This window comes from Alternaria viburni (genome assembly GCF_023758015.1).
Source record: "Alternaria viburni strain BMP 2772 chromosome Unknown scaffold_5, whole genome shotgun sequence".
Lineage (NCBI taxonomy): Eukaryota > Fungi > Ascomycota > Dothideomycetes > Pleosporales > Pleosporaceae > Alternaria > Alternaria viburni.
In genome coordinates, this window is record NW_026055774.1 from 921418 (window position 1) to 947509 (window position 26092).

At 54.4% G+C, this 26092-nt stretch overlaps 11 protein-coding genes across 11 annotated transcripts; 4 read left to right on the top strand and 7 right to left on the bottom strand.

Annotated features, from left to right (window-relative positions):
• Nucleotides 1–196: 196 nt before the first annotated feature.
• J4E79_003186 (uncharacterized protein) lies at nt 197–4772 on the bottom strand (the record flags this gene model as incomplete). Its single annotated transcript, XM_049352081.1, has 2 exons — nt 197–4657; nt 4710–4772. 2 exons carry the CDS (start codon nt 4770–4772, stop codon nt 197–199), a joined length of 4524 nt encoding a protein of 1507 aa, XP_049213552.1.
• A 494-nt stretch (nt 4773–5266) lies between these two features.
• PUP1 (proteasome core particle subunit beta 2) lies at nt 5267–6160 on the top strand (the record flags this gene model as incomplete). Its single annotated transcript, XM_049352082.1, has 2 exons — nt 5267–5440; nt 5504–6160. The coding sequence occupies 2 exons, from the start codon at nt 5267–5269 to the stop codon at nt 6158–6160; spliced, it is 831 nt and encodes a 276-aa protein (XP_049213553.1).
• Nucleotides 6161–6433: 273 nt separating this feature from the next.
• On the bottom strand, nt 6434–7886 carry J4E79_003188 (uncharacterized protein; the record flags this gene model as incomplete). Its single annotated transcript, XM_049352083.1, has 2 exons — nt 6434–7779; nt 7835–7886. 2 exons carry the CDS (start codon nt 7884–7886, stop codon nt 6434–6436), a joined length of 1398 nt encoding a protein of 465 aa, XP_049213554.1.
• Nucleotides 7887–8174: 288 nt separating this feature from the next.
• J4E79_003189 (uncharacterized protein) lies at nt 8175–10228 on the top strand (the record flags this gene model as incomplete). The annotated part of the gene is made up of 4 exons (XM_049352084.1): nt 8175–8448; nt 8499–8566; nt 8613–9198; nt 9246–10228. The coding sequence occupies 4 exons, from the start codon at nt 8175–8177 to the stop codon at nt 10226–10228; spliced, it is 1911 nt and encodes a 636-aa protein (XP_049213555.1).
• Nucleotides 10229–10385: 157 nt separating this feature from the next.
• Nucleotides 10386–11162, bottom strand: J4E79_003190 (uncharacterized protein; the record flags this gene model as incomplete). Its single annotated transcript, XM_049352085.1, has 3 exons — nt 10386–10768; nt 10830–11081; nt 11138–11162. The coding sequence occupies 3 exons, from the start codon at nt 11160–11162 to the stop codon at nt 10386–10388; spliced, it is 660 nt and encodes a 219-aa protein (XP_049213556.1).
• Nucleotides 11163–13460: 2298 nt separating this feature from the next.
• J4E79_003191 (uncharacterized protein) lies at nt 13461–14842 on the top strand (the record flags this gene model as incomplete). The annotated part of the gene is made up of 2 exons (XM_049352086.1): nt 13461–13536; nt 13656–14842. 2 exons carry the CDS (start codon nt 13461–13463, stop codon nt 14840–14842), a joined length of 1263 nt encoding a protein of 420 aa, XP_049213557.1.
• Nucleotides 14843–15172: 330 nt separating this feature from the next.
• Nucleotides 15173–16878, bottom strand: J4E79_003192 (uncharacterized protein; the record flags this gene model as incomplete). The annotated part of the gene is made up of 3 exons (XM_049352087.1): nt 15173–16309; nt 16360–16698; nt 16825–16878. The coding sequence occupies 3 exons, from the start codon at nt 16876–16878 to the stop codon at nt 15173–15175; spliced, it is 1530 nt and encodes a 509-aa protein (XP_049213558.1).
• Nucleotides 16879–17266: 388 nt separating this feature from the next.
• Nucleotides 17267–19433, bottom strand: NOP9 (Nucleolar protein 9; the record flags this gene model as incomplete). Its single annotated transcript, XM_049352088.1, has 2 exons — nt 17267–18968; nt 19018–19433. The coding sequence occupies 2 exons, from the start codon at nt 19431–19433 to the stop codon at nt 17267–17269; spliced, it is 2118 nt and encodes a 705-aa protein (XP_049213559.1).
• A 433-nt stretch (nt 19434–19866) lies between these two features.
• Nucleotides 19867–22722, top strand: J4E79_003194 (uncharacterized protein; the record flags this gene model as incomplete). Its single annotated transcript, XM_049352089.1, has 6 exons — nt 19867–20240; nt 20292–21130; nt 21183–21317; nt 21376–21644; nt 21708–21955; nt 22044–22722. The coding sequence occupies 6 exons, from the start codon at nt 19867–19869 to the stop codon at nt 22720–22722; spliced, it is 2544 nt and encodes an 847-aa protein (XP_049213560.1).
• Nucleotides 22723–23126: 404 nt separating this feature from the next.
• J4E79_003195 (uncharacterized protein) lies at nt 23127–23438 on the bottom strand (the record flags this gene model as incomplete). The annotated part of the gene is made up of 2 exons (XM_049352090.1): nt 23127–23195; nt 23298–23438. 2 exons carry the CDS (start codon nt 23436–23438, stop codon nt 23127–23129), a joined length of 210 nt encoding a protein of 69 aa, XP_049213561.1.
• A 1024-nt stretch (nt 23439–24462) lies between these two features.
• J4E79_003196 (uncharacterized protein) lies at nt 24463–24777 on the bottom strand (the record flags this gene model as incomplete). The annotated part of the gene is made up of 2 exons (XM_049352091.1): nt 24463–24531; nt 24592–24777. The coding sequence occupies 2 exons, from the start codon at nt 24775–24777 to the stop codon at nt 24463–24465; spliced, it is 255 nt and encodes an 84-aa protein (XP_049213562.1).
• Between the last annotated feature and the right edge of the window lie 1315 nt (nt 24778–26092).

Genomic DNA, 26092 nt, shown 5'->3' on the forward strand with positions numbered 1-26092 from the left:
AGGAGTCACCGTCAGTCAGTGAGCTAATCAAGGCCAATCAATATTCACGCTTCCCCATGCTCTATCTATGCAAGATGTATTACATTTTCCTTTTCGATCCCCCATGCATGCAATCGCTATCCAAACGTCCCAAATAACAAGTACGCTTAATCATACACAATCATAATCCAACACCGATATCGACAGAATGTACTACTCAATTGACCTTTGTGACCTTGATCCCACGGTCGAGAAGGGCATTCTTAAGACCCTTAGCGACCTGCTTCCTTGTCCTGGCGGTCTGTCGCAAGCTATCAATATTGTCGTCAACCAGGTCGCTCAAACGCGCGATCTCCTTGCCCGATGTCGGACTGCCTTCGGGTGTGTAAAACAGGCCATAGCCCTTGCTGGGCGTAGGCGTACTCTCAACTTCGGGAGTTAGAGCACGACGGCTTAGATCGGTCAGGGTCATCTTGTTGCGGTTGGTAGGCGGGGTGGCGTAAGGCGTATCGGCAATGCTGCGGCGGAGATCCGTACCGCGTGACCGTCGGGGCGTACCAGCGTTGCGTGATGAAGATGAGGAAGGACGACTGGAGTCTGCGAGGCCGATCTTGCGCAATTGGGCCTCTAGGACGAGGATGTCGTTGTTCTTCTGCTCAGCAAGATTGGCCAACCTGAGGACTGTCTTCTTGACAGCCTCCATGGAAGGCACTGACTTTGTGCTGCCGTTCTGTGCGTTGTGGGACACCAGACGCGAGCGTAGGACTGCGACTGCATCTTCAGCCTTGCGTAGCGACGTCAAAAGCTGAGCATAGTCGTTGCGCAGAGCCTTCTGTCCATCGGCAAGCTCCTTTGGCAATGGTGCCTTTCGGAGAGCTTCTGTCTTTTCGGGGTCCTTGCGATTGATGATTTGGCGGCGTATGTCATTAAGACGAGTCATGAGCTTGGCCTTGTCGTGAAGAAGACGAGCGAGCTGTGTGAGCTTGAGGAGCACATCCTGTACCCGCCCTGCATCCAGCTCTTGTTCAAGCTGATCTTCAAGAGATCGCAAGGCTTGAATCTCGCACAAAGTGAAGTTCTCGAACCATGAGCCGTGAGGTCCCTGGTCTTGGACATCATCCAGCATACGTCGATCGATTTGGTGACCAGTCTGGGGCTGTAGGTGGTATTGTGTAAACGACTTGATAGATCGAGCGTTCCAGCCAAGTGCATCCACCATACCGTTGATGTCTTTGTAAATCAACTCGATCTGAGCGGCGTGACCCGTCTTGCTAGGTGATTTGCCACCAGTGTAGTTCTGGTATGCGACAAACTCCTCCAGGTTACGGCTCGGCTCGATCGGCTGCGCAAGCTGTGTGCGTATCCGCTCGTCCTCCTCATCTTCAAGATCGGAGACCTGTGGCTGTGGCGTGGGCGGCTTGGACCCCTGCATGGATGAGCTCAATGAAGCACCCGGTGCGACCAAAGGTTCTCGTCGGAGACGAGAAGCTGAGCTCGAACGAGCTGGACTAGGCGAGCGAAGGTCTTGGGCGCGGTTCGTCGGAGGCGGGAAGTTCGGTTTCGCAGGCATCGATGACTGATCGGGTTTACCAGAGAAGGGGCCTTTGTTCGGTTGCTGACCGAACAGCGATGAGCCTGAGAACGATGGTTGGTTGGCGGCAGGTTTCGAGGCCTGAGCGAACAAAGAAGGCTGGGCTGGTGAAGCGCTGCTTCCGGACTGTGATGTGGCGCCGGACTTCACTGTGGGAGGAGTCGGTGCAGGGGGGAAGAACTGCCGCGACTGGTTGACACTGTCCTGGAAGCTCCAGGTACCCGCCTTCGCGGCTTGCGGCTTTGTTGTCTTGTTTGGCGGGTATGTGTCGTCGACTTCTTCAACCTCCTCATCGTCCTCCTCATCAGAGAAACCTTCCTCATCATCATCCTCTTCGCTCTCGTCGTCATGGTCGTGATCATGTTCTTCCTCGTCTTCGTTGTCAATGGGAGATACATCTCCAGACGAACTAGGTGCTTCCACCTCGACGCCAGGACTACCAGCGAGCGGAGGCAAATCGTCGCTAGTCGAATTCGGCAACTTTGTGTTGATGAAATCTGGAGGTAGAGGTGCGTCCTCAGTTTTCGCCGGCTTAGCCTTGGTGAAGTCTGGTGGCAAAGGTGCGTCGTCCACCGGAGTAGCGGGCTCTTGCACAGGTGGTGCAGCCTTGGGGGTTGCGCTCTCCCTTGCAGGAGTGTCACTGGGGAATAACGACTTCTGCTTTGGCGGGGATGCTGGTGTCGTGGAGACCCAACTTGGGGGGTTTTCGCTCGCTGGGGTTGCGGGCGGCTTCATCCCTGTCTTTCCTAGCATGTTGGAGAAGTCACTGCCGAAGAAGGAACCGTTGGCAGGAGCCGCAGGCTTCGCTGGATCGTCCTTAGCTGTACCGTCACTTGCAAAAGTAGTACCGAGCTTGAAGCCACCTGCAAGGCCGAACAAGCCTTGGGACGGCTGAGCTTGTGGTGTAGGTGTAGCTTCGTCCCTCTTTCGGTTGTCTGCCTCGCTCGCATCGGAGTCCTTCGACTCGAACGAGGCCGTGTTGAACGATGACTTGTCTGGCTGTCCAAAGATCGAGCTGCTTTGCTGAGCGGGCGTGTTCGCCCAGGAGGGTAGCGAAGATCCAGTCCCAGAGCCAACGGTGACAGTAGAACCAAAGCTTGGCTCTGTCTTCAGACCTCCAAAGCCAGATTTCTGTTGCCCTTGCCCGAGTGCTCCGAACCCGGAGCCAGCTTGTGCAGAGTTGTTGCTTCCAAAGCTCGAAAAGGAGTTTGACCCTCCAGCAGTTTTGAATTGGGCGAATCCCGACGAACCACCAGCAGCGGCCGAGAATGGGTTGGATTTTGACTCTGAAGTTTGAGATGTCGCTCCCCATGGCGATGCTTTGCCGCCCATTCCACCTACTGCGCCGAATCCGGAGCCGGCACCTACTGCAGAAGGAGCGCCAAAGGCAGGTTTGGCGGGAGTGCCGATTGCAGAGGGAGCACCAAAAGCTGGCTGAGGAGGCTTACCGATTGAAGATGGAGCACCAAATGAAGGCTGTGCAGGTTTACCGAAAGTTGGAGCAGGCAAATTGGTAGCAGCAGTACCGAATCCGGGTGTTCCAAAGCCGGGCGGTTGGGGTTTCATCAGAGCGGGAGTTGGTGTACCGAATCCGTTTCCAGCGTTGCCAAAGTGGGGGATGCCAGCTGTTCCTGGGGTGCCGGGTGTGCCCATGGACTTGCTGAAAGGGGTAGATGTAGCAACCGGGAGTTTGGACGCAGGCGTGGATGCCCTCGGAGTAGAAGAAGGCGCATGCTGTGTGGCTTCGCTCTTGAAGATGAGACCGGGGTAGCGTTCTCCAGCCTCGATAGATTTGTTCCACATCACCCACCAGGCCGCAAGAAGACCTTCGTGAGTCAGAGCCATGTATGCAGGAAGCGGCCACGGCGCCTCATTGATCTCTTCCAGAGCGGGAATGGGACGCAGTATCTTCTCCTTGCTCGAAAGATCAAGCGCCTCACCAATGAAGACACTATCCATTTCCTCGTCTCCGTAAGCGGTTCGCGGCACCTGAGCCTTCTTCGTATCATCCACGTTGACCATCATGAGCTCGTTACAGGTTTCTTGATCCGGGGAGATCTTGTTGCTTGTGGAGGCAAGTATCGCGATGGAGTCTGCGTGGGAGGAAGTCATGATGAGCATGTCGTCGAGATCGGGCTTCCAGTTTTGTAGGCGTGTGGACGAGATACGTGCAGGTAGTTGGCGGCGTGGAGCTTCGAATGCCTCGGGAAGAGGATCCCAGACAAAGGAATGGTACGTGAAAGATCCCCAGCCCTTGGCTGATTTGATGACGCTGTACTTCTTTTGCTCCGGGTTATCCTGGTCTTGGTCCTTCAGAGAGTAGACAGCAAGGAACTCTTCAGTCTTCAGCCATGACACGCCGGTCACCTCGTAGTTTTCATCGACGTCCGGGGGCCGAGGAACGATGCCTCTTAGGTCTCCAGCGGTCATGTGTATAGCGCAGGTGCCGTCAATAGAGCCAGAGACTACAGCCTTTCCACGCGCGCTCCAAGCGGCGCAGTTGACATGTGCCTCCCGGATCGTCTTCTTGACGCCCTTTTCCACATCGCATATCTCGAGCTTGCCGTTATCGAGGACTATGGCGAAGTATTGTTCGAATTCGGGGGAGGGGTTTGGGAGGAGAGCGCGAACGGGTGCGTCGGTCGCCAGTTTCGTGTCCGCGTCTTTTTTGCCTTGGCTAACGACACTCGCAACATTGTACGCAGCGACGCCGCCGTCGGCCTCATCAGATGTAACCAAGAAATCTCCATCGGCGGAGAAAGCGACATGGCGGAGGTTGGGAGTGGAGATGGTGATATCGGGCGTGAAGTCTGCTACGACGTCAATGTCGCGCTCTTCGAGACGCGGGTCATCGGCGTTTGCGATGTCATCGGCTATGGTCTTGTTCTGGAAGGCGCTGCGCACGGAGTCTGTGGACGCAATGACGAGGATGTTGGGGCCGGCAGCAGCGAGAAGGGCGGGCTTGGAGGCGACGGAGAGGAGGTTTGCGCACGCAGGCGGCAGATTATCGGCAGGCCATGGCCGGGGCAGGATCTTGACCTTCTTGGGGCCCTGTTTGCCCTGGTTGAGGACCTTGAAGCCGAGATGCTGTGTCGTCGTTAGTACCGTCGCATGGCGGTCTGGTGCGAGCTGTAGCTACCTCAGTTTCGACTTCGGGCACCTCAGGCCCAGCCTCGACAGCCGGCGCGGGAATCTTAGACATTCTGCAGGACTTGCAGGCCGAACAGGTTCTGGCGCGTAGGAGGCTCGGCTTGGTGTCGCGCGTCGGAGTTCTCAGCTTATTCATATATGCATCGGAGGACGAGCGCGGGAGCGCGTGCTAGCCTTGGTGTGTTTTGGGAAAGAGCAAACAGGCCGTTCTAGGCTAGACGGACGGAGGTGAAGGTGATTGAAACGGCGGAGATGCAAGGAGATGGTGCCTGGCGCTCTGGATAGTCGAGCGACAAGCATGCGACCATTAGCTCGACGCTCTCAAGCGACGCGCTTTGTTGTTCTGAGAAAGTTCCCGAGCTAGTGGAGCTCATCGCTGCGCCAAGGCTCCATCCAAGCTCCAGGCACGACAGCTACGCAACCTCGCCCTCGCCGCCGACCGCCTAGACAAACCGAGTAGACGCGCGACATCACCACCTTTACCACTATACACGCCGTCTCCGCAGCAAGCACCCCACGCCTCCACCGACACCGCACACCAACACCATGGGCGGCTTCGACTTCTCCAACCACAACCGCAATGCGGCTCTCCACGCCCAGGGCATCCCGCTGCCCAAGGCGACAAGCACAGGAACAACCATTGTGGGCTGTCTCTTCAACGGCGGTGTAGTCATCGCAGCAGACACACGAGCCACAAGTGGTCCCATTGTAGCAGACAAGGTAGGCTCGTCCCCGCCATAGACACAACCACCACCATGGACACTGGTCTGACATGCACCGCAGAACTGCGAGAAACTCCACTACATCTCCCCTCACATCTGGTGCGCGGGTGCCGGTACCGCCGCCGACACCGAGTTCACCACCGCCATCATCTCCTCGAACCTCGAACTGCACGCCCTCTCCACCGGCCGCAAGCCCCGCGTCGTTACCTGCATGACCATGTTGAAGCAGCACCTGTTCCGCCACCAGGGCCACATTGGCGCCTACCTCGTCATTGCGGGTGTTGACCCCACCGGCGCACATCTCTTCACCGTCCACGCCCACGGTTCCACCGACAAGCTGCCGTACGTCACCATGGGCTCCGGTTCATTGGCCGCCATGTCCGTCTTCGAGACACAGTGGAAGTCCGACCTGTCGCGGGAGGATGCCGTCACACTATGCGCAAATGCCATCGAGGCGGGTATCTGGAACGATCTGGGTTCCGGTAGCAACGTGGACGTAGCGGTCATCACAGAGGACAAGACCACTCTGATGAGGAACTACAAGACACCAAACACCAGGCAGCCCAAGCAGAGGAACTACAGGTTCCAGCGGGGAACTACGGCGGTGCTGAACGAGAAGATCATCACAAAGGAGGAGATCAGCAAGTACGTGACCGTACACGAGCTCAAGGATGGCGATGTAGCCGGTACAGCAGAGACGATGGATATAGACTCATAGGTTTTGCTCTAGCTCCGGGGCGATGCAAGATGGCGTTACGAACATGAACGTGTATTATACACCGAAACGGGGTTCCCGACGAACCACAGCCAAATAGCTACAAGGCAATATGATGACGATCAATGAACCACCTCCAGACATTCAGAGCAAGCATTCGATGTGAACAGCATTCAGTCGTGGAATCTTTTGTGCATTACACTACCTAACAAAACAATAGAAGTCTAGTGACCCTCAGTAAAACATGGACTCCGCATCGCATCCATCACGTCGTGCCTAACGACATCTCTTCTCGACAATACCAGCACCATGCTCCTCGTACTCCTTCCTCGAGATCCACAGCTGGTGGAAACTGCCCAGACTAGCTAGTATACTGCCGCCAATCCAGGCTGCGTACTTTCTCTCCACCACGCTACCGGGTGCGATGAGCTTGTTCCTAGTGCTGGGGTAGATGGCGTTGATTTCGTAGTTGAGGCGCTCGTTGAACTTGTAGAGTAGCGTCGAGCCACCTGTTACGACGATGTTGGAGAGGAGGAGAGGACGTTGGTCGGCGTCGACTTGTTGGACTGCTGCTTGTACGAGTCGGGGGATTGTCTGTTCAGGCTTCGGCGCGGGCATGGTTTCGCTGGCGAGCGCGGCGTTGTGGTCGAAGAGGCCCTCTGCGGCGCGGAACCTCTCGATGCCGAAGACTTGGTTCCAGCCGTCGGGCATTTCGAACGGTCGGCCTGGCATGCTCTTTGCCAGCTCTTCGTTGGTGCTGAAGCGGCCGGGGCCGGGCCAGACTTCTACGACGGATTCCTTGAAGGACGTGAGAATGCGCTCCTCTTCGTTCAGACGGAAGGAGTCGGTCGGTGGTGTCTCGAATGTCTTGTAGGTTGCTTGGGCGGGTGCGCCAGCGTCGACTGGTGTCTTACTTTTGACCATGTAGTGCGGTGTCAATGGCACTTCAGGCTGGGCTTGCTTGAACGACGTCCGTATCTGGTCAGAGACAAAGTTGCCTGCTAGAGGCGATTTTTGGACGCCCTTCCGCAGCACCATGCCGTCGAGCACAGGTGTGACGGATGTATGCGACGCGCCGACGTCAATGATGATGCCTGACGCTTTTCCTGATGCAAAGGCAGCCAATACACCAGTCTTCTGCAAGAAGAAAGCTGGCGTGCCCCAGTCCTCCATGGCAATCTCGATGTACTTTTCCCGCGCCTTTGCGCTGTTCCAGCCTGGTTCTGTGACCAACAGCGGGCTGTCTTCCAGCGGCTTCTCGTTGTTTTCTAACGCGTCCATATCCACGTCCATGGCCTCCCCATTCTCGTTCTCGCCATTGCCATCATTCAGCCCATTCTTGGTAGGGTCGGTTGGTTTTGCGCCCGTGAGTCGGCTCGTGATCGCATACTCCCACAGCTTGGTCGCTGTATCCCAGTCCTCTACAATGCCGTCTGAGCCCCAATAGTTCTTAATATCGAGACCGCCGACCGGCGCATGTATCGCATTCTCGCCGAATAGGTGTTCGCCTGAGGATGTTTGGCCGTAAAAGGAAGGGCAGACGGACTTGGGCACGTCCTCGCCAGCGAATCCAGCGCGAACGGTCGAGTAGCCGGGGTCGAGAACGATCGCAGAGACCTCATCTATGGTTCTCAATTAGCATGCGCTGCGTGTAGAGCTCCGTCGAGCTTCGCGTACCTCCGGCGTACTCTCCCGCAGCTGGTGCGGTTGATGCGTTGGGAATGTTCATCGCGCGCGACTATCGCAATGCGCAAAGCTTAACAAAAGTCCGTTGATATATGTAAGACTTGATTGACGCGTGATAATGGGTATTCGAGGTGCTTTGGGCGCTGTCCTTGCAGGATGGGCGTTGGTGTTGGAGCGAAGTTGTTGCCGGACGCGAACTCCAAAAGCTGAGGTTGCGGACCTGGCCTCCATCACCGCACTTGTCCCCCGCGCCTCCCCACCGCATACTCCAGGGACATATACACAGGGCCCTTTGAACACTAGAAGATGAAGAGATAGTCTAGGCAATACAATGGCGCTTAAATTCATTCGCCAGCTCTACTCGCTGGATACCCTCGACACACGCTTCGTTGTACCGGCCACCGCACCCCCGAAAGAGGCGCTCGAAGAGGCCAAACTTGATCCCGCTGGACCAGTGCCAGTAAAAGATGGACGAAATGGAGACAAGAGTCTAGAAAATAGAAGTCATGCGCCACTATGGTCAACGCCGGAGTTCTACTTCTACTACGTGTCCATTGCAGCCAGCGTGTTCTTTATGTTCAAGTTGGTACTAGATGTTTCTCAAGGTTCGTCCGAATAAGCCCGCAGAGGGTGAGGAGAGCTGATCGTTATGCAGAATCCCATCCAAACTATCCAAAGTTTGAACATCTTCTGTCAGATGGCTGGATACCTGGTCGCAAAGTAGTACGTTGCAACATCGACTGTCACATGCCACTGTCTAACTCCTCAGGACAATACCGATGCTCAATACAGCGGGTTCCGCCAGAACATCCCCTACCTCTTCATCGTTGTTCTGCTTCATCCTATTCTGCGTAAGGCTTATGATTCGTTCTGGAGGGCGGGAACGTATACTCAAGTTCGGCCCTCTGCCAGCAATGGCCTTACTATGGGCTTAACCCCAGGTGCTGCAGCGGATGCCCGTATGAACCAGCGCATCTCGTTCGACATTCTTTTCGCCGCTATCTTTCTTACCGCCCTACATGGCTTCTCTGCATTTAAGATTGTCGCCATTCTCTATGCCAACTACTGCATCGGCACGAAGCTTCCCCGGCAATATGTACCAGCTGCTACGTGGATCTTCAACGTCGGCACTCTTTTTGCAAACGAGTTCTCAGATGGATACTCGTATGCCAACATACTTGGCACTTTCCTTCCATCCACATTGTCGGAGAAAGGTCAGCCAGCATCCAACTTCGGTCACACTCTAGACAGCTATGGTGGTCTGATACCTCGGTGGGAGGTTCTTTTCAACTTCACCATACTCCGGTTGATCAGCTTCAATCTCGATTACTACTGGAGTCTCAACTCTCGTACGGGTAGTTCTATTGAAGTACTTTACCCATCCACCCTTAGTTCGATATAGCTAATAACATCAAGAAGAAACAACTCGACGCCTCCAACCTCTCCGAGCGGGACCGCGTCACGATACCCGCCAAGCCTACTGACTATACTTTCCGCAATTACTTCGCCTATGCCATGTACTCGCCCCTCTACCTCGCTGGGCCCATCATCACGTTCAACGATTACATCGCTCAATGCCGGTACAGACCCCACAGCATCACCACCAAGCGAACAACACTCTACCTCGTCCGCTTCATTGTCGTTCTTCTGACAATGGAAATCATGATCCACTACATGTATATGGTCGCCATCTTCCATGAGAGGCCCGACTGGTCGCAATACACGCCAGCCCAGCTTAGCATGCTAGGCTTCTTCAACCTGAAGCACATCTGGCTAAAGCTGCTCATCCCATGGCGTTTCTTCCGTCTCTGGTCACTCCTGGATGGCATCGACCCACCAGAGAACATGGTCAGATGCATGTCAGATAATTACTCCGTCATGCACTTCTGGCGCGGTTGGCATCGTAGCTTCAACAAGTGGAGTTTGAGATACCTTTACATCCCGCTGGGTGGCAACAGAGGAGATGGTCTCTGGGGAAAGGCTAGATCGGTTGGAAACTACCTCGCCGTGTTTACCTTCATCGCGATCTGGCATGATATCCAGCTTCGGTTGCTGATGTGGGGTTGGCTGGTCACTCTCTTCGTTCTCCCCGAGATTGTTGCTTCGTATATCTTCCCGGCGAGGAAGTGGAAGGACAGTCCGGATGCGTATCGCTGGTTATGCGGAGTCGGCGCCGTCTTCGAAATCCTCATGCTCATGGCAGCTAATCTTGTTGGTTTTGCCCTGGGCGTCGATGGTCTCAAGGATTTGGTGCGTGGTATCGTAGGAAGTTGGTCCGGCTGGATGTTCCTTGCTACGGCTTGTGGTGCGCTATTCACTGGTGTGCAGTTCATGTTTGAATGGAGGGAGAACGAGAAGAGGAGGGGAATTAAGATGAAGTGTTAGACTTGGAGAGTCAACACGATTGGGCGTCCGGTTAGATGCTATCAGCATCGCCTTTGTATTACTACTCTTAGTCCGCGACTATCGCCGAGCAAATATCACTTCAGAGTGACCTTGGAGATAGGTATTATGACCGTCCTCCTCCATCGACTCCTCCTGCTTACATGACGACACAACACCTTCTCTTATCTTCATCTCCGAACTTCTTCGCATCATTCCACTCCTTCTCGGAAGCATCCCACTCCTTCTCAGGAGCATTCAACTGCTTTGCAGCATCTTCCAACTGCTTATCGATCTTTTTGTTATGTCTTTCGACCTCCCTTTTCTGGCTCTCGTACTCTAGCCTCTCACGCTCTTTCTCACAGCACGTAGCATCGCTTCCGTTCGAAAGAGTCGCACTACAGGCCGGAACTGTTCTCTTGATATCCCCAGTCTTGATAGTCTTCTTCGACCTTGTTCCGTCGGGATGTTTGACACGAATGGTAGTGCGACCGTTCTTGTACTTGGTGACAAAGGTATCGCCGTCTTTGAGGCCAGCCGAATCTACATAATGTTAGCGTTCGCAAGTTCGTCACGCCCTAGCATCTATGACCGAAAGACTTACGGCTTAGATATCCAACGAGCGCCATAAGTCGGTGGCTCAGTGCGTCTACCGCTGCCCGCTTGCTTGCACGTCGCAAACCTCCAAGGATGGTATCGCCGTGGAACACAGCGCCATCATTGACAGCAATAACTGCTTGGCCAGCCTCACGGGACTTAGCGATCAGGAGAGCCCTATATCCCTTTTCGCATGTGCATGTTGGAACAATGATAACCTGGTACTGATGCTCATGGCCGTAGAGGAAAGAAGCGTTTTCTATTGGTAGAGCTCTATCAGCTAACTGCACAGCGATGTGGGCATGAGTAACTTACCGTTTACGCTCTGCGCTGCGTCCATGACTGCGGTTAGTGAGGATGTGGATGTGTGCTTCACGCAAAATACGATGCATGGATTATCGTGCGATGTCCCGTTAAGCGTACCGAACTCAAACATGTTCACGTGTCATGATAGGAGGGGTCATGATGTTGATATTATGTCTATAGAGAGTGGGAGTACCAGATTCCTGGGTGGGTTTATGATACCTACATTTGATGTCTACAGCGAATTGCAAGACTGCTGCAGCATCCCGGCCAAATTGAGATGCTCGAGATGTGCAAAAAGATGAAGACAGGAAATCGGTGTCAACAAGATAGTTGTGACGTTGTCAGAGTAGAGTGAATGGATGCTTGTGTGGGTTGGGCAAAAAGGCAAAAAGAAAAGTGCAAAAACAGAGTTTCGAACCCACGAAGGGTGAGGTGTTTCCAAAGATTGAGTAAGTGCAGTGTTGTGCGGGACTCGCGGTCACTTCTGGTAAAAGGCAAGAAATGAGTTCGTACAAATCCTCGCACTGCACGTTGATACTCCGTAAATATTAGCTATATATACTGAGCGAAAGTTGCTGGTGATGCTGGTGGAGCCAGCGCAAGTGCTAGACGACGCGAGGGCCAGTGCGGGCGACGAAACCCACGGTCGGCAACAGAGAGGGAAGCGCTGGCCGTGCGCTGGTGCCTGTGCGCCTTGTGCCCGACTCATGCTTTCTTTCGTGCTCTTGTCGCGATAAATGGTCCTGGGTTTGCACGTCTCGCTTCTGTGGCAGGTCAACGCTAAAGGAGGTATTGAAGAAGAGTGTAGTAGGTGAGTGAGCGAAAGCCCCGCGCCTGAGTTCAAAGGGGTTTGCCTGGAGGCTTGTGGCACACGTGCCCCGCATCAGGGCGACGGCCTGCAGGCTGCGGGCCTCCTTTTTGTCTTCAGCCAAGCTCACTTCATCTACAATACTATTACCTCTAAAGTCCTACGACATTTGCGACGCTTCATTGAAGCTGTATGCGTGGCTTACTATGCGCGCATTTTGTAATCTTCGCTCAGTTCGTGAGAGATGTCATCGAAGGCCGTCGTCGAAGGCCGTCGTCTCCAGCTGGTTTCAAGTGAGTAGCATCCTTCAGGCTAAAGACATGTTGACCCTTCGTTTCTTCTTGGTGTCGCATCTCTCTTTTGAGAGCTCCGGCATACTTAGCACGTCGGGCGCGCCTTGTGGACGCTTGATCTGAACTGCCATGCGTTCGTCTCACTCTGTGTTTCTACTCACACACGAACATTATGCGTACCCAGGTATGTTTCCGCTCTTAGTGTTATCATTCGAGTCATCATGCATTTCGCCGTGTCCCTTTCTTTCGCTTCGGGTTCTTTTCTGCGCTTTCAAACTGCTATCATTCCAAATTTGCGCTCCTTGATCTTCTACAAGGTTTTGCAGCGCTGGGGCTGGTGTCGTCAACGTACTTGCCTCGCAAAGTATGGACAGCACTTAACACGCACTACATATCAATAGATGCAGCCTTCGATCAAACATATCGCACTTTTTGCATCAAGATTAAAGCTATCGTAATTGTATCCGTATACCGGCCTGCAAACGATCGGCTAATGTGGTGACTTGAATCGACCCGTCTCTATCAACAATCAGCGGTGGGTATATGGCAACGGCTATCCAATTCACTCATACAGTCATGATCTTGTTCAAGTCTACCGACTACGTAGCTTCTCCGCGTTTACAGTCTTCAGTACTCTCGGTATCGAGAAGCCATGTGCCCAGCCAACGAGCTCCCATTGTATTGTCTGTTCCTACCTATATTGTTTCCTTCTCCACTTCGTTCTAGTCGTCCAAATGTTTGTGGCCCAGCGCCTGGGGCAGGTTGAGGTTTCAGTTCGTGCTCCTTATCATAACCTGGGGTTGGCGTTTCATCCTTCATCGTATCTCTTAAGGCAGTCGCGACCACGATATCTGGACCCTGCAGGACGATCCATGAATACCTTCGCCGTTCGTCGCGATTGCCCAAACGGCGTCGCCTAAGGCCCAGAAGGTGCTAGCGCAGGTAAAGGTACCACAACAGCGCAACAATACCTACTCGTCAACACCGACCGCGCTTCCTCTTCAACGCTGATTACAGTCTCTACAGTCTCTGTTGGTTCCCAGCTTCCCTAAATTGACCCAGTCGGTCTTTCCTTCTTTTCAGCTGCAGGCAGTCATTCACTCATTTCTCGCACCTATACATCCACTGCGCTGCACGGCTTCACCCAAGCAACCCACAACATTCCCACACACAGCACCTTTACGTTGTATACCCAGCTTAAACATCCCATAACACTCGCTTCATCATCACCATGAAGTCCATCGTTTTCGCGAGCGCTCTTACCGCCGCCGGCCTTCTAGTAAGCTCTGCGAGCGGACGTCCACTCAGTGAGTTACCAGAATTCTCTCCACTTGCGGCATACTGTGACGATAGTTTCTCCTGCTGCACTGAGACTGCAGTCACATCTTTGCCTGTCTATGATACATCGTTCACTAACAAGGTACAGATCATAAGCGCAAGGTTGTCACCGAGGTAATCTACGTCACCGAAGTCATGGCTGAAGTTGCTGTCTTCGTCAATGACGCAGGCGCACCCTATTCAACTGCGACTTCGACAATCCTCACTTCACCTGTCACTGTGCCCTCAATCACAGCCGAGACGACATCGTCAACTGCCGAGCCTCCGCAGACTTCATCAGCCGTGCCAGAGCCAGCTCCCTTACCAACGTCTTCCACATCTGCTTCCCCTCCAGCAGAGCCTACTGCTGTCGACATTCAGGATGCGACCACGACGCCGTCACCCTCACCCTCACCTGGGCCGTCAGCTCCTACTCAAGAGCCTAAGCCCCAGCAACCAGCGTCTCCGCCCGAGGACGTCCCGGTCGAAAAGGCTGCTGCTGGAACTCTGCCTCTGGGTATAACTTGGGATGCTTACAGCGGCTCCGCCAACTGCAAGACCCCGGATGAAGTTGCTAGGGAATTCAGTAGCATGAAGGACTACAAAGTCATCCGCATCTATGGCATGGACTGCAATCAGATCCCACTTGCAATTCAGAACGCCCAGAAGAACGGCCAAAAGCTCATGGGTGGCGCGTATCTAGACCCCAGTGGCGGCGGCGAAGATCTCAGCCAGGTCATCAAAGCCTACAAGAGCGCCATTGATCAGTATGCCGGCGGCAATTGGGATGTTATCCAACTCTTCGCTGTCGAGAATGAGCGCGTCAACGAACGCAGAATGACATCTTCCCAGGTCGTCGACGCAATCGGTCAAGCTCGCACCCAACTACGAAGCCTCGGTTACAACGGACCTGTAGGCGCAGTCGAGACCGCTCCTGCTACGCTCGATAACCCTGCCATATGCGGCGCCTCAGACGTGGTCATGGTCAATATCCACGCCTTCTTCGACCGGAACACCCAAGCTCAGGATGCTGGTACATTTGTCAAGAGTCAAGTCGAGCGTGTAAAAGCCGCCTGCAGTAACAAGCGCCTAATTGTCACTGAGTCCGGCTGGCCTCGACAGGGTAATGCGAATGGTGCTGCCGTCCCCTCGCCCGAGAACCAACGTATGGCCCTCGATTCCCTCCGCGCGAGTTTCAATGGCGATCTGTTCCTCTTCAGTGCCTACGACTCGGAGTGGAAAGCCGACTCTGCGTCAACATTCAACGCTGAGCGTTACTGGGGTGTACTCGACTAGCTATCCTGAAGGAAGCTACCACATCGCTGGAATGATATCGCAGACTGCGTCTTGCGACATGCATCTTTCTTATTGCATCTCTCAACAAGCAGCTGTATACTTCCATCACTTCTGCCATTTTTCTTGCCGACGCACTCGCGGCCTAGTGCTGCGTAAGTGTGTGTGGAAGATCATTTCTGGTGTTTACATGCTATGGGTATGATTACGAGATACGAGCATCATGTAACATAGATATCCAATTCTCAAATGAATGAATGCTTTTCAATACGATGACTTGACCCTAATCGCTTGTGTGACTTTTGCCATCTCCTCTTCCTCATCGTGCCATGTTCAGTATCCCAAGTCCGCAGCCGTCTCTTCCAACGCCTTGACAAGACCATCTAACGTGCCTTTGATCAATCCCCCGTTCACCACGACCCTGAAGAACTTGCCCTTCTCGCCCGGCGCAAAGTCAATCATGAAGCCCCTGCTAATAAGCCTATTAGCAATCTCTGTTGTCGCCTTACTATTCGCGTCCGCGTCCTCCTTCAACTGCCCTCCCTTTGCATAATAGAAGCACACCTGCAGACACGGCAACGGCTCCGGGCTAATCGTATTGAAATTGCCACTCTCCTTTAGTTTACTCAACAGGTACTCCCCGTTCTCGTATCCACGAGCGACCAAATCGCTAAAGTGCTGCGGGCCGTAATATTGCAGCGCAAGGAACATCTTCAAGCTATCGGCGCGGCGACCGCACTGAGGTGTCAGATCAGCGAGGTCGTAGATATCCGCTGCGTCGGTGCCAGGCGCGTTGTGGAAGAGGTAGCCCGCTGGCAGCGTGAGTGCGCGGTAGAACGTGTTCATATCGCGGGCGAGGAGGAAGGAACAAGTCATGGGTACGCCGAGCATCTTGTGCGGGTTGATAGCGATACTGTCCGCGAGTTCAGCGCCCTTGAGCCTCGATTCCCGGTACTTCTCGTTGAAGACCACGCTGCCGCCCCATGATCCGTCGATGTGGAACCAGAGATTCTGTTCCTTGCATATCTTGCTGAGAGCAGAGAACGGGTCGAAAGAGCCCTGAACGGTCGTCCCGGCTGTTGCGTTGAGGAAGAAGGGTGTCTCGCCGCGGTCTTTGCTTTCTTTTACGCAGCGTTCGAATTCAGACGGGATCATGCAGCCGCGGTCGTCGACGGGGACGGCGATGACGTTCTTGGAGCCGAGACCGAAGAGGTTGGCGGCTTTTTCGACGGAGTAGTGGCCGTGGGCTGAGGTGAAGATGGTGAATTTGTGGGAGCCGTTGCCGTCGGTTTTGGTCTCCGGGTAGAGTGTGTTTCGCGCGATTACTATGGCGGAGCTGTTGGAGGCGCTGCCGCCGGGTTGGGAGATGCCTCCTGAGGTGGAGGTGGGGAGGCCGAATAGTGTTGCTAGGTACTTTGTCGTTCGCTTTTCGACCAGGGTTAGGACGGGAGAGACTTGGTAGACGTGTGACTGCGGTGGGTTAATGATGCCTCAAGTACAGAATTTGAAGCAAGACATACGTTGGTGTTCAGTACGGCCAATACCAGTTCGCTGACCACTCCCACAGCATTCGTACTCGCATACAACTTGTCTAGAAATCCTTGATCCCATGTGTTGACAGAGTACTTCAAGATACTCTCCACGAGCTTGACCAGGCCATCTTTACCGGTCTTACCATCATTGATCTCCAATTCTTCCTTCAGAATGGACTCTAGCTTTTTGGGCGGGTGGTGTTCTACTAACGCGGTTCTCGGCCCGCCACCTTCAATTTTCAGTCCATGGCCTGTGTGTTTAGTCGCCGCGTCTTCGTCGGCTGAGCGGATGAAGGGTATTATCAATTCTTGTATTGATTCGAGAAGCTGGCAGTGCTGTCAGTAGGTGTCCCTATACCGCAACATAGATTATTGTTTGGATGTAACAGATGAGAGGCGTAGTAAGGGTGCAGGAGTGTCGGAACAATCGGAATGCCCTTCCGAGTCACTTACGTCTTTGACTTCCTCAGCGCGATGGAGGGTTTCACCCTGTTGTGGGGATGACATTGTGAGGAGCGTACGCACGAATTATATTATGATAACACACGAAGATTTATGGACTTTTGTGTGCTCGTACGTGAAGGGATGAGTGTAGAAGAAGTCACAAACACAAACAAAGATGGCCCAGTAGTCGGCGTTAGCGCCGAACATTTAGCAATGACGAACATGGAGTCATCGATTCTTTCTGCTCGGGGTACAAGCCACATTCCTAAAGCAAAACTGTTCTCATGCAAGTATGCCACTAAAAGGTATCTAGAGTCGTCGAATCAGAAAAATGCGTGACAGGCCCACCTAAGCCCTAAGCCCAGCTCGGAAAACGCCGTTAAACGATGCCTCATTCTCAGCGAACCGTGCTGACAAAAGAAATTCCTGTACATGATGTGTAATGTGACTATTATTGCGCAACAAGGCTCTTGGCCTTGCTGCTGCTTCCGCTGCTGACACTGCTGTTTGTCGTGTGACTCCCCTTCTTCGGCTTTTTGCCGTCCTTGGCTTGTGAGGCTTTCGCAGCGGCATGCTTCTGCCTTGCCAACTCGATAGCTGTCAGATGTCTTCCCGCCCGATGGTTTTGCGGGGGTGTTGCGTCGCCGTTGGACTCGGGGAAGCTTTGGAATCCGTCATTGCCGGCGGTGTAGCGTGATTGTGTGACCCAGTCGCCGCGTTTGCGTTTGTAGAGATCCATGCGCCAATTTCGCCAGACCGCACGCCCGACGAAGGATTCGCGAAGCGAGTTCTCGTTCTCGGCCAACTCTTCCGCGATGCGCTCGCGGATGAAAGCGAGGCCAGCTGTACCGTGCCAGATGGCGTCGATGACGTGGGATGCAGCAGGATCAAGTGCAAGTTCCCCAATCTTGCCATAGAACTGTTGTATCATTTTTCGGCGAAAGATGACGGAAGCGTTCTTCGACATTAGGGCCGCTTGAAGCGTCCGTGACGCTGTAGAGTCGCGAGCGAGCTGAACGGCGAGTTCAGGGGACAGATTGGCCAGAGAGTCAAAGACAAGTTGGCCGAGGGGCCCATCCACGGTCATCATGGTTTGTGCCAAGAGTGACCCGTGAACCTTCTCGGGTGAGTGCTCGTGCTTAGCACGAGGCTTGCCGTCTTCCTCACTGAGCTTGAGAATGCGTGTGACTTCGAAACCGTTGGAGCCGGCATATGCAGTCTCCAGCTGAGCCTTGATAGGCGAGCAGTCGATGTCACGAGCGACGCATCGCTCGATGAGTGTCTTGATAACACCCGTCCGGCCACGTTCTACCAAGCTGGGAATCTGGTCCACTATTTGACGCATGGCTTCTTCTAGGTCGTCCTTGCCAAGTCTTTCCATGATCTTTCCAACCACATAGGCCGCGATCTCATTGCGAGCTAGCGTACCCATACGTTCCTTGAAGAACTCTCCGTAAATGGACTTGAATACCTTTCCGGGCGCGTTCTCGATGATGACTTCCAGTAGTCGGGAGCCAATGGTGTCGTACACAAGCCCGTTGATCAGGATGGCGCTTTCTGTTCCTTCCGCGATAGGATTGTCTGGGAGAAGTCGGTGGATGATGGACTTTTCGTCCTTGGCGCGCGACTTGCCGAAGTGGGAGAGCTCCAGCTTGAGCAGCAGTTGTAGAGTGGGACTGCCGAGTGGGTGTGTGGTTAGGGTACGGAGGTAGTGCGACTCAATGCCCGAGACACTCTCGCTGATGACCTTTTCCAGGGCCTCGGAAAAGCTTTCGGGGACGGCCCTTTCTTCGAGTAGACGTTCCTGCTCCTTCTCTGCGCCTGAGACGGTGACCTTTTCCTTCTTCTTGCTCTGCATAGCCGACTTGTTCTGTTTTTCCAGCGGGGCGCCCGATAGAATGACGAGTAGTACTCTCAGTACGTGCGATGCATACTTGTCGGTCATTAGAAAACCCATGTAGCCCTCCAGCTCGCCCAGCGTGTACAGGAACAAATTCTCCATGGAGACGAGGACTTGGTCGGGGTCTGACGACGGGGGTGTTGCAAGCTTCTCCGGTTTGGTAGCAGTCTCTTGGGTGACGACAGGCGCAGCTTGTATGAAGAGGGCTTCGCAGCAGTGGGACGCAAATCGGTTCTGGACCAGGTTGAGGAAGCTGCGACGGGTTAGCAGGTTGAATGGGGAAGGAGCGATTCAGTACGCACTTTCCGCTGAACTTCTGGAACAGGCCCTTGAGCTGGTCGGGCGAGGAAAGAAGGATCAGGCGCTCGAGCAGGCGCGACGTCTGGCTGTTGGCGATTTTCAGTTCCTTCCCATCGGCCTCCTTCCAGACGCTGGCGAGGAAGATGTCGCGGTCCTCGGAGCTCTCGAACTGGTTCAGCTCGAGCATCTCGTCGGCCTTTTTGAAGTACTCCTGCTCCTGCTCGTCGAGCATTCCGTAGAAGGGCGTCGCATCCGGGCGGGCGACGTCATGCTCGGGGACATGCTGGGCAGGGTTTTCGGCTTCGAGCTGGTCGATGTCCTCTTTCTTGAAGCGCTTTGCACTCGCATCGTCGTCCTGGTCCCGCTTGCGCTTCTTCTGGTCGTCGCGGCGGCCGCGCTTCTTGTGTTCCTTGGGCATGGCGGCTGGCGATGACGGCAGCGGCGCAACACAAAAAGTTTCGCAACTTCGGCTATTGGGCGGGGAGAGGTCTGCAGTGCGCACGCAGCAGTGCAGGGCAGGACAGGCAGTAAATAGACAGCGGCGGAACAGAACCGCCTGGGCCTTCTTTGCAGCGGTACAGAGGTTTGCAGGGCGTGGGTCACGGCAGTAGGTGGATTAAGGACGTTCTCCAATAGTGGCCTGACGCACGGTTGGATCTTGCTGGATCTGAGAATCGGCTGGGATGATCGATCGGTGGCGCAGGACGAGAATCGTGGGAGGGCGCACAGGCCGGCCACCGAGGCTCCAGCTGCCAGGGCGGGCGCCGACGTCGCCACACCTAGGCAGCCCGTACCGACGCGAAGTGCCTAGGCGCACTCCCACGCCCACCACCGCCCGTTGATCGTACGAGATGGACGACAACCAGACTCGCGTCGCCGACTACCTCGACGACAAGCTCCAGAATGCCGCTGACCTCGACGGCCTCGACGCCCTATTGGCCACGCTGAACTCGCAGCATGGGCTGCTCCGCCAGCAGCTCGACGACGCACAGCGCGACCTGCACACGGCCAAGCAAGCCTCGCATTCGCACCATGGCGACCTCACGCGCGCCGCCGACCGCTTCACCCACGAGCAGGCCGACATTGACCGCCGCCTGCTGGTCATCACCGCCTCCGAGACGAGCGACGAGGCCGTGCCCCGCTTCGAGCAGGTCCTCGACACGCTGCACCGCCTGGACGTCGCCAACGGATACGTGCAACTGCTGGCGGACGTCGACGTTCTGAGGTAGGACAGCCCCCGTGTCCGATACGGCCTCAGTCAGCTGATTCCGCGCAGCAAGCAAGCCCAGGCGCAGCTCCAGACGTCCAATGAAGCCGCCCTCGCGCCCTACAAGCAGCTGCGCGCACTGCACACCCGCCTCGTCAACCTGCAAGACGACGCCGAGGGCGCCGCGCCCCAGCTGCTCCACCACGTCAACACCATCGCCCAAGCCCTGCGCACCAAGATCCTCGACGCCTTCGCCGCCGACCTCGACCGCACCCTCAAGAAGATACACTGGCCCACGCCCAGGGCCGCCATACCCAGCCCGCTGCAGGAGGAATGGGAGACGGCCATCGTGAAGCTGCTCGATCTGCAGCTGCCCGAGCTGCAGGGCATGAGCTATGCCAGCGGGCCGGGCGACAAGGTCAAGCTCCCGCCCGTCCTCTTCCCCATCGAGGTGCTCGTGCAGCCGCTCGAGATGCGCTTCCGCTACCACTTCGACGGCGACAAGCCCACGAACCGCATTGATAGGCCCGAGTACTTTCTCTCGCACATTACCACGCTTTTGAACGACTACAGCGCATTCGTCAGTGACCATGTACAACCTGTCTTGCTGCGTCACTTCCGCGGCACCGATCTTGCGCTTAACCCCGTCTACATCGATGCCATGTCCGCCTTCATAACCGCCCTACTGCCCATGCTGCGCTCCAAGATTGGCTCGCTACTGCCCCAGGTCGCGGGCCAGCCCCAGCTGCTCAGCCACCTCATGCACGAGATAATGAGCTTTGACACGACCATCAGAGACACCTGGGGATATGACGGCGGCTATGGCGTCGACGGGTGGAAGGGCTTATCATGGGAGTTCCTTGTTCAGGGCGACTGGTTTGGCCGATGGCTGCAGGTCGAAAAAGACTGTACGTTGGCCCTTTACCCAACGGAGAAATGTCGGGTCGCTAACATCCGCAGTCGCTCTGTCTCGCTATCAGAACATCGTCGAGGCTCCAGACTTTGGTGATCTCGACTACGAGAGCGTCGATCCCAAAGCCACCAAGCCTACCAAGGGAGCGATCCGCGTGAACGACCTGCTCGAAACCATAACCGGCATGTCCTCGCCTACCCCTCCTTTCCAGATGCGTCGCTAATCAGCAATGCATTGCAGATCGATACAGACCCTTGACATCCTTCAGCCAGAAGCTCACCTTCCTGATTGACATACAGATTGCCATTTTCGACAAACTCCACGAAAGGCTGCAGAGCAATCTGGAAGCGTATCTCTCCATGACCACGTCACTGGGCCGCGCTATGGGCGGTGTGACCAAGGAGGAACAGGAGAAGCTGCTTGGCGTCGAGGGACTGGAGCGCCTTTGCAAGACGTATGGCAGTGCTGACTATCTCGAACGGGCCATGCGTGACTGGAGCGACGACGTGGTAGGCTCTCACTTGCATGATTTCTGTGTGACCCGAACTTCAGCTAACCCCTTTGTTCTGTAGTTCTTCCTCGATATCTGGGAAGGTCTACAAGATCGTGCTCGTGGCCAGACTAGCAATATTGGTACCATGAGCGTGGCCGACGTCGCGGAACGCACATCCAAGAACGTTGAAAGTGACGACGTCGATGGCGGTTCCCTCTTTGACGAGACGGCATCGTGGTACGCGCGCCTCCGTGAACGCAGTGAGACGATTATCATCGACACACTCAACAGCAATGTGCGTGAGGCGCTGCGTCCATATCGGCACATGTACGTATCCAGATCTGGACCCCTGCCCTGTGGATCCAGATCCAAAACCCTATACTTCCTAATCCCACTTACTAATATTTGCTTTTAGCAACCCGTGGGCAACTCTTAGCGGGCCTTCCGCTTCAGCCTCGACCGCCACAGAACTGTCACCAACTGCAGAAATCGACCCATTACTTACCTACCTACGTAGCACGCTAGCATTCCTTTCGCGAGCTCTAGCATCTGCGCCATTACGGCGCATCACTCGGGCCGTCCTGACCACCATCTCGACGACGCTGTGGGAGAATGTGCTCAGCCGGTATCGATTCTCTACTCAGGGAGCTGCCCAGCTACACGCTGACCTCGCGGCCGTTTGCCGAGTCGTGGACAAGCACGTTGGTCCAGGGGTTGCCGAAGCGGGCTTAGCCAAATGTCTCGAAGGCGTCAAAATCGTCGGATTACCCGTAAAAGGCACTTCAGCCTCGCAAGTTGATACTGCAACGGGTCGGGATGACGATGGTGGCGAAGAAGACGAGGACTGGGACACGGGAGCTTGGGCCGCAGAAGACGGTGATGAGCTGCATGATGCTCCGCAAAAAGCAAATTCCACCCGTGACACAGCGTCTGGGTTTGAGGGAGGAGGGGAACTTGGGTTGTGGGAGGTGGAGAGGCGGCTTTTTGCGGATAATCAATCTGCGAGGGATGTACTGGAGGACTTGGGATTGGAGCTTCTGAGTGAGACGGAGGCGCGGGCGTTGTTGAGAAGGAGGGTTGAGCTGGCTGGATAGGCCTGTGGGTTTGCGATTGAAGGTTTGAGGCGGCGGTACTATCGAGACGGTTGCGCACGCTGTGCGGGTACCCAATAGTTAAGTCTCGGTCCGTCACGATGGCATTTGTGGTGTTGAGCATGGCGATGCATGTGTCCGGTGTAGGAATCTAAGACACTTCACACTTCACATTTACCCGACAGCGCAGACCTGTCTCACTTGACAACGCATGCTCATCTTGCAATAAGCCTTGAATTTCATTCCTGGGTATCATGTCCATCATATCTGTTCTGATCAATTTTCCCACATCCATGCCTGCCCGCAATCATTACTCAGCCCGCCGTGCTGACCCGGAAAACCATCATCTCCCCGCACTGCTCAAGCGGACCCGAGCAGTCGCAGAACCATCGCAAGAGTAATCCCGCCTAGTTGGAGTACTTGGGATTAACCTTCTTGCCAGTGACCTTCTCGTACGCCTTGCGCATGCCGTCGGTCTAGTTTTCACCTCGTTAGCTCTCACCCTCAACAAACTGCAACCAACACCTTGCGCACTACTGCTAATCACGAAGCAAATACAGTGGAGTGTCTGAACTTACAATCTTCTCGCTCATACCACGGTTTGCAGCAATCTTCTGACCCTGCGCGCCGCCGAACTTCTTGGCTCCGGCGTTGAAGGCCTTGTCGAGGTAATCCTGACCTCCGGCACCGGCACCACCGCCATGGTTGGGGTTGTTCATGTTTGCGGGTTGTGGAGGGTGTGGTAGACTTTGTTGGGTATATGTGCGATGACGGTTGTGAGATAGAGGAGTATTGCACGATGGACAGTTGATGGTGTAGTGGAGGATGAAGCAGAACGGTGAGGTGAGTAAACAGTCGAGTCGATCGCAAGGAAAAGGGCCGTGAGTCAATGCTCTTTTTATGCGCTTGTCCACGCTTCCCTCACCTGGACCCTTGTTCTGTGAAACCTTAACTCGCTATCACGCTCTTGCTGGGTACGCGGCCAATGAGGCGCGTAGGCTAATCACTCATATCGCACCGCCACGATTTGCAAGCTGAGGATAGAGCATCTAGACCTCCGGCTTCATGACCGCGTGGTCTACTGCGCCTCTAGTGACGTTTGCTTTTCTGCTATGTCAGCTCACTATTGCGGTTTGCAGGTGTCGTGATGGGCTGGCTCAATAGGCGGTGTTGCGGCCATTCAATATTGTACCGGAGTAGGTTGCAGGAGAGTATGCATCGTGGTGCATCGCGTGCATTCTTAGCTCGATCGTGCAAAAAACTTGGCTTTTCGGGCCGCTGAAGCTTGGCTACGTAGAGCGTTCTATGGAGAAGGGTAAAGCTTGTGGACAGATGGACGGGAGAGAGTAACCCGGTAGACAGACGGTTGAGAGAACGTATGTGATGGCACGCAGAAGGCGCGAGGGGCAGCGTGGGAGCGGTGTGACATGACGTCATGCATGTCAACCAAACTATGCTGCGCATGTGAAGGCATGTCCAAGTTGTAATTCAAATCGTAAAGCTTCATTCAGGGTCGTAAATATATGTACAAAGCATGTTCAGTGCGCCGTTGCGACAGGCTGTTGCTGCACTCTCTGCTGCTCAAATGTCCTCTGATGTTCAAGTTCATGCTCCTGCGCCTGTTCGTCCATGCTGCGCGACCTCAACGGGACAATTGTTCCATTAATCCTCTCAATGTATGGCCGACACTTGTTCCACTTGTCATCCAACTTGTGCATCGTCTCTTTGAGTGTCGAGGTGCGTTTAGTTGGAGACTTTGTCGGGGACGTCCTTGCCGGTTGCTTTTTCGAACATGTTACGAGCGCCATCGGTCTGTGTGAACGTTAGTATATTGAGTTCATGCAACTTGAAAGCTAGTAAGACCAAACTTACAATCTTCTCATTAACACCCCGATTCTTCTGAGTATCCTGACCCGCGGCGCCGCCGAACTTCTTCTCTGCGGCGTCGAGACCCTTGTCGAGGTAGTCTTCGCGTTGCGCTTGGTTCTGCTGAACACCCGTCGTCGATGTGTCCTGGCTGGTGGGTCCTTGGGAAGCATTTCCTGGGATGGAGTTCATCTTGTCTTAAGCTTGTGAGGTGCGGGAAGGCTAGATGTCTAGATGACGAGTATAAGCGGGAGACTGGTGCGATCCAGATTGGTAGTCTCACAGGTGCGGCTTGTACGGATCGTGGCGTAGACTTAGTGAGTTAAGAACTGTAGTGATTATTGTAGCGTATTGAGGCTTGTAAAGGTGACGACGCCACGACCTTGGAAGGTAGGCAAGTCTTAAGTAGGTTCTTGGAATTCGCAAAGGAAGCCGCGGGGCATGATTATGGGAGTCGTCATGGAGAACCACAAGCCACATCATATCTGCATATCTGCCCTATCAGCAACTGAGCATCTTGAACGAGCATTATCAAACGATGCTGCATCCCAAACGGGTTGCCAGACTTCCAAAAACTTGGCTTTCGGGCACTTAAACTTGGCTTTGGCCCTGCTGCCGCGTGGGCTGCGGAAATAAAAGCCTTAATTGATCAAGAAGAACAATGCGTCCTATCAAACGATGCGGAGACGTTGCTTCTCCTACCATTTAATCACTGGCCGTGGAAGCGCGTTGTTCAAGCGCTGTTTGACGATCCACCACACCTATGACATCACACATCGTTGACTTCCAAGGGGATTTTACCCGGTATGACGCATCACTAGGTAGTTTGATCTGCGAATCTCGATGCTTCTGGATAATCTTTTTCCAAGCTTGGGACCGGAAAGCGGAACGCGAAATGTGGACCAGTTTTGCGTGTCGTGCATAATGCGGAGACAGTGGTGGAGCGAGCAGGCATAAGCGATTTATCGTGGAATTCTTTTCGTGGCAAGTAAGCCGCGATGCTCGTATGAGAGTGATGAAATTTTGCATCTGTCATTAGAGCATACCCTATGAATGTAGTTACTGCGACTGGGTGCATATGGTAAAGAGCATTCAATGTTGTCGCGCACGGCTTCCACATGTTCAGCCTCATGCGTGCCTGCGCTAACCAGAAAAGCGCACACCACGTTTGCTCGTCTGCCTCGTCTGCTTTGGGACGCGTCTGCCTTGAGGGCATCTCTTGTGATGAGCTGATACCTAGGTAGTGACTCTCTCCCAAACGCCAGGCGTTCAGTTCGCGTGCTTGCAACTCACCTTTACCTTTGACCTTTACTTGATAGCACCGTGATGGTGTCACGCATATTCACATACTCCCTCTTGGACTTGAAGCAGTACCACACTAGCAAACAACAAAACACGTCAAAGAACAATAGGTAAACGGTATTGTGCAGTTTCGTTCTACAAACAGGCTAGACTACCATCACCTAATCCATCGCGGCCATCACGCCATCAACATCATGGTCATATC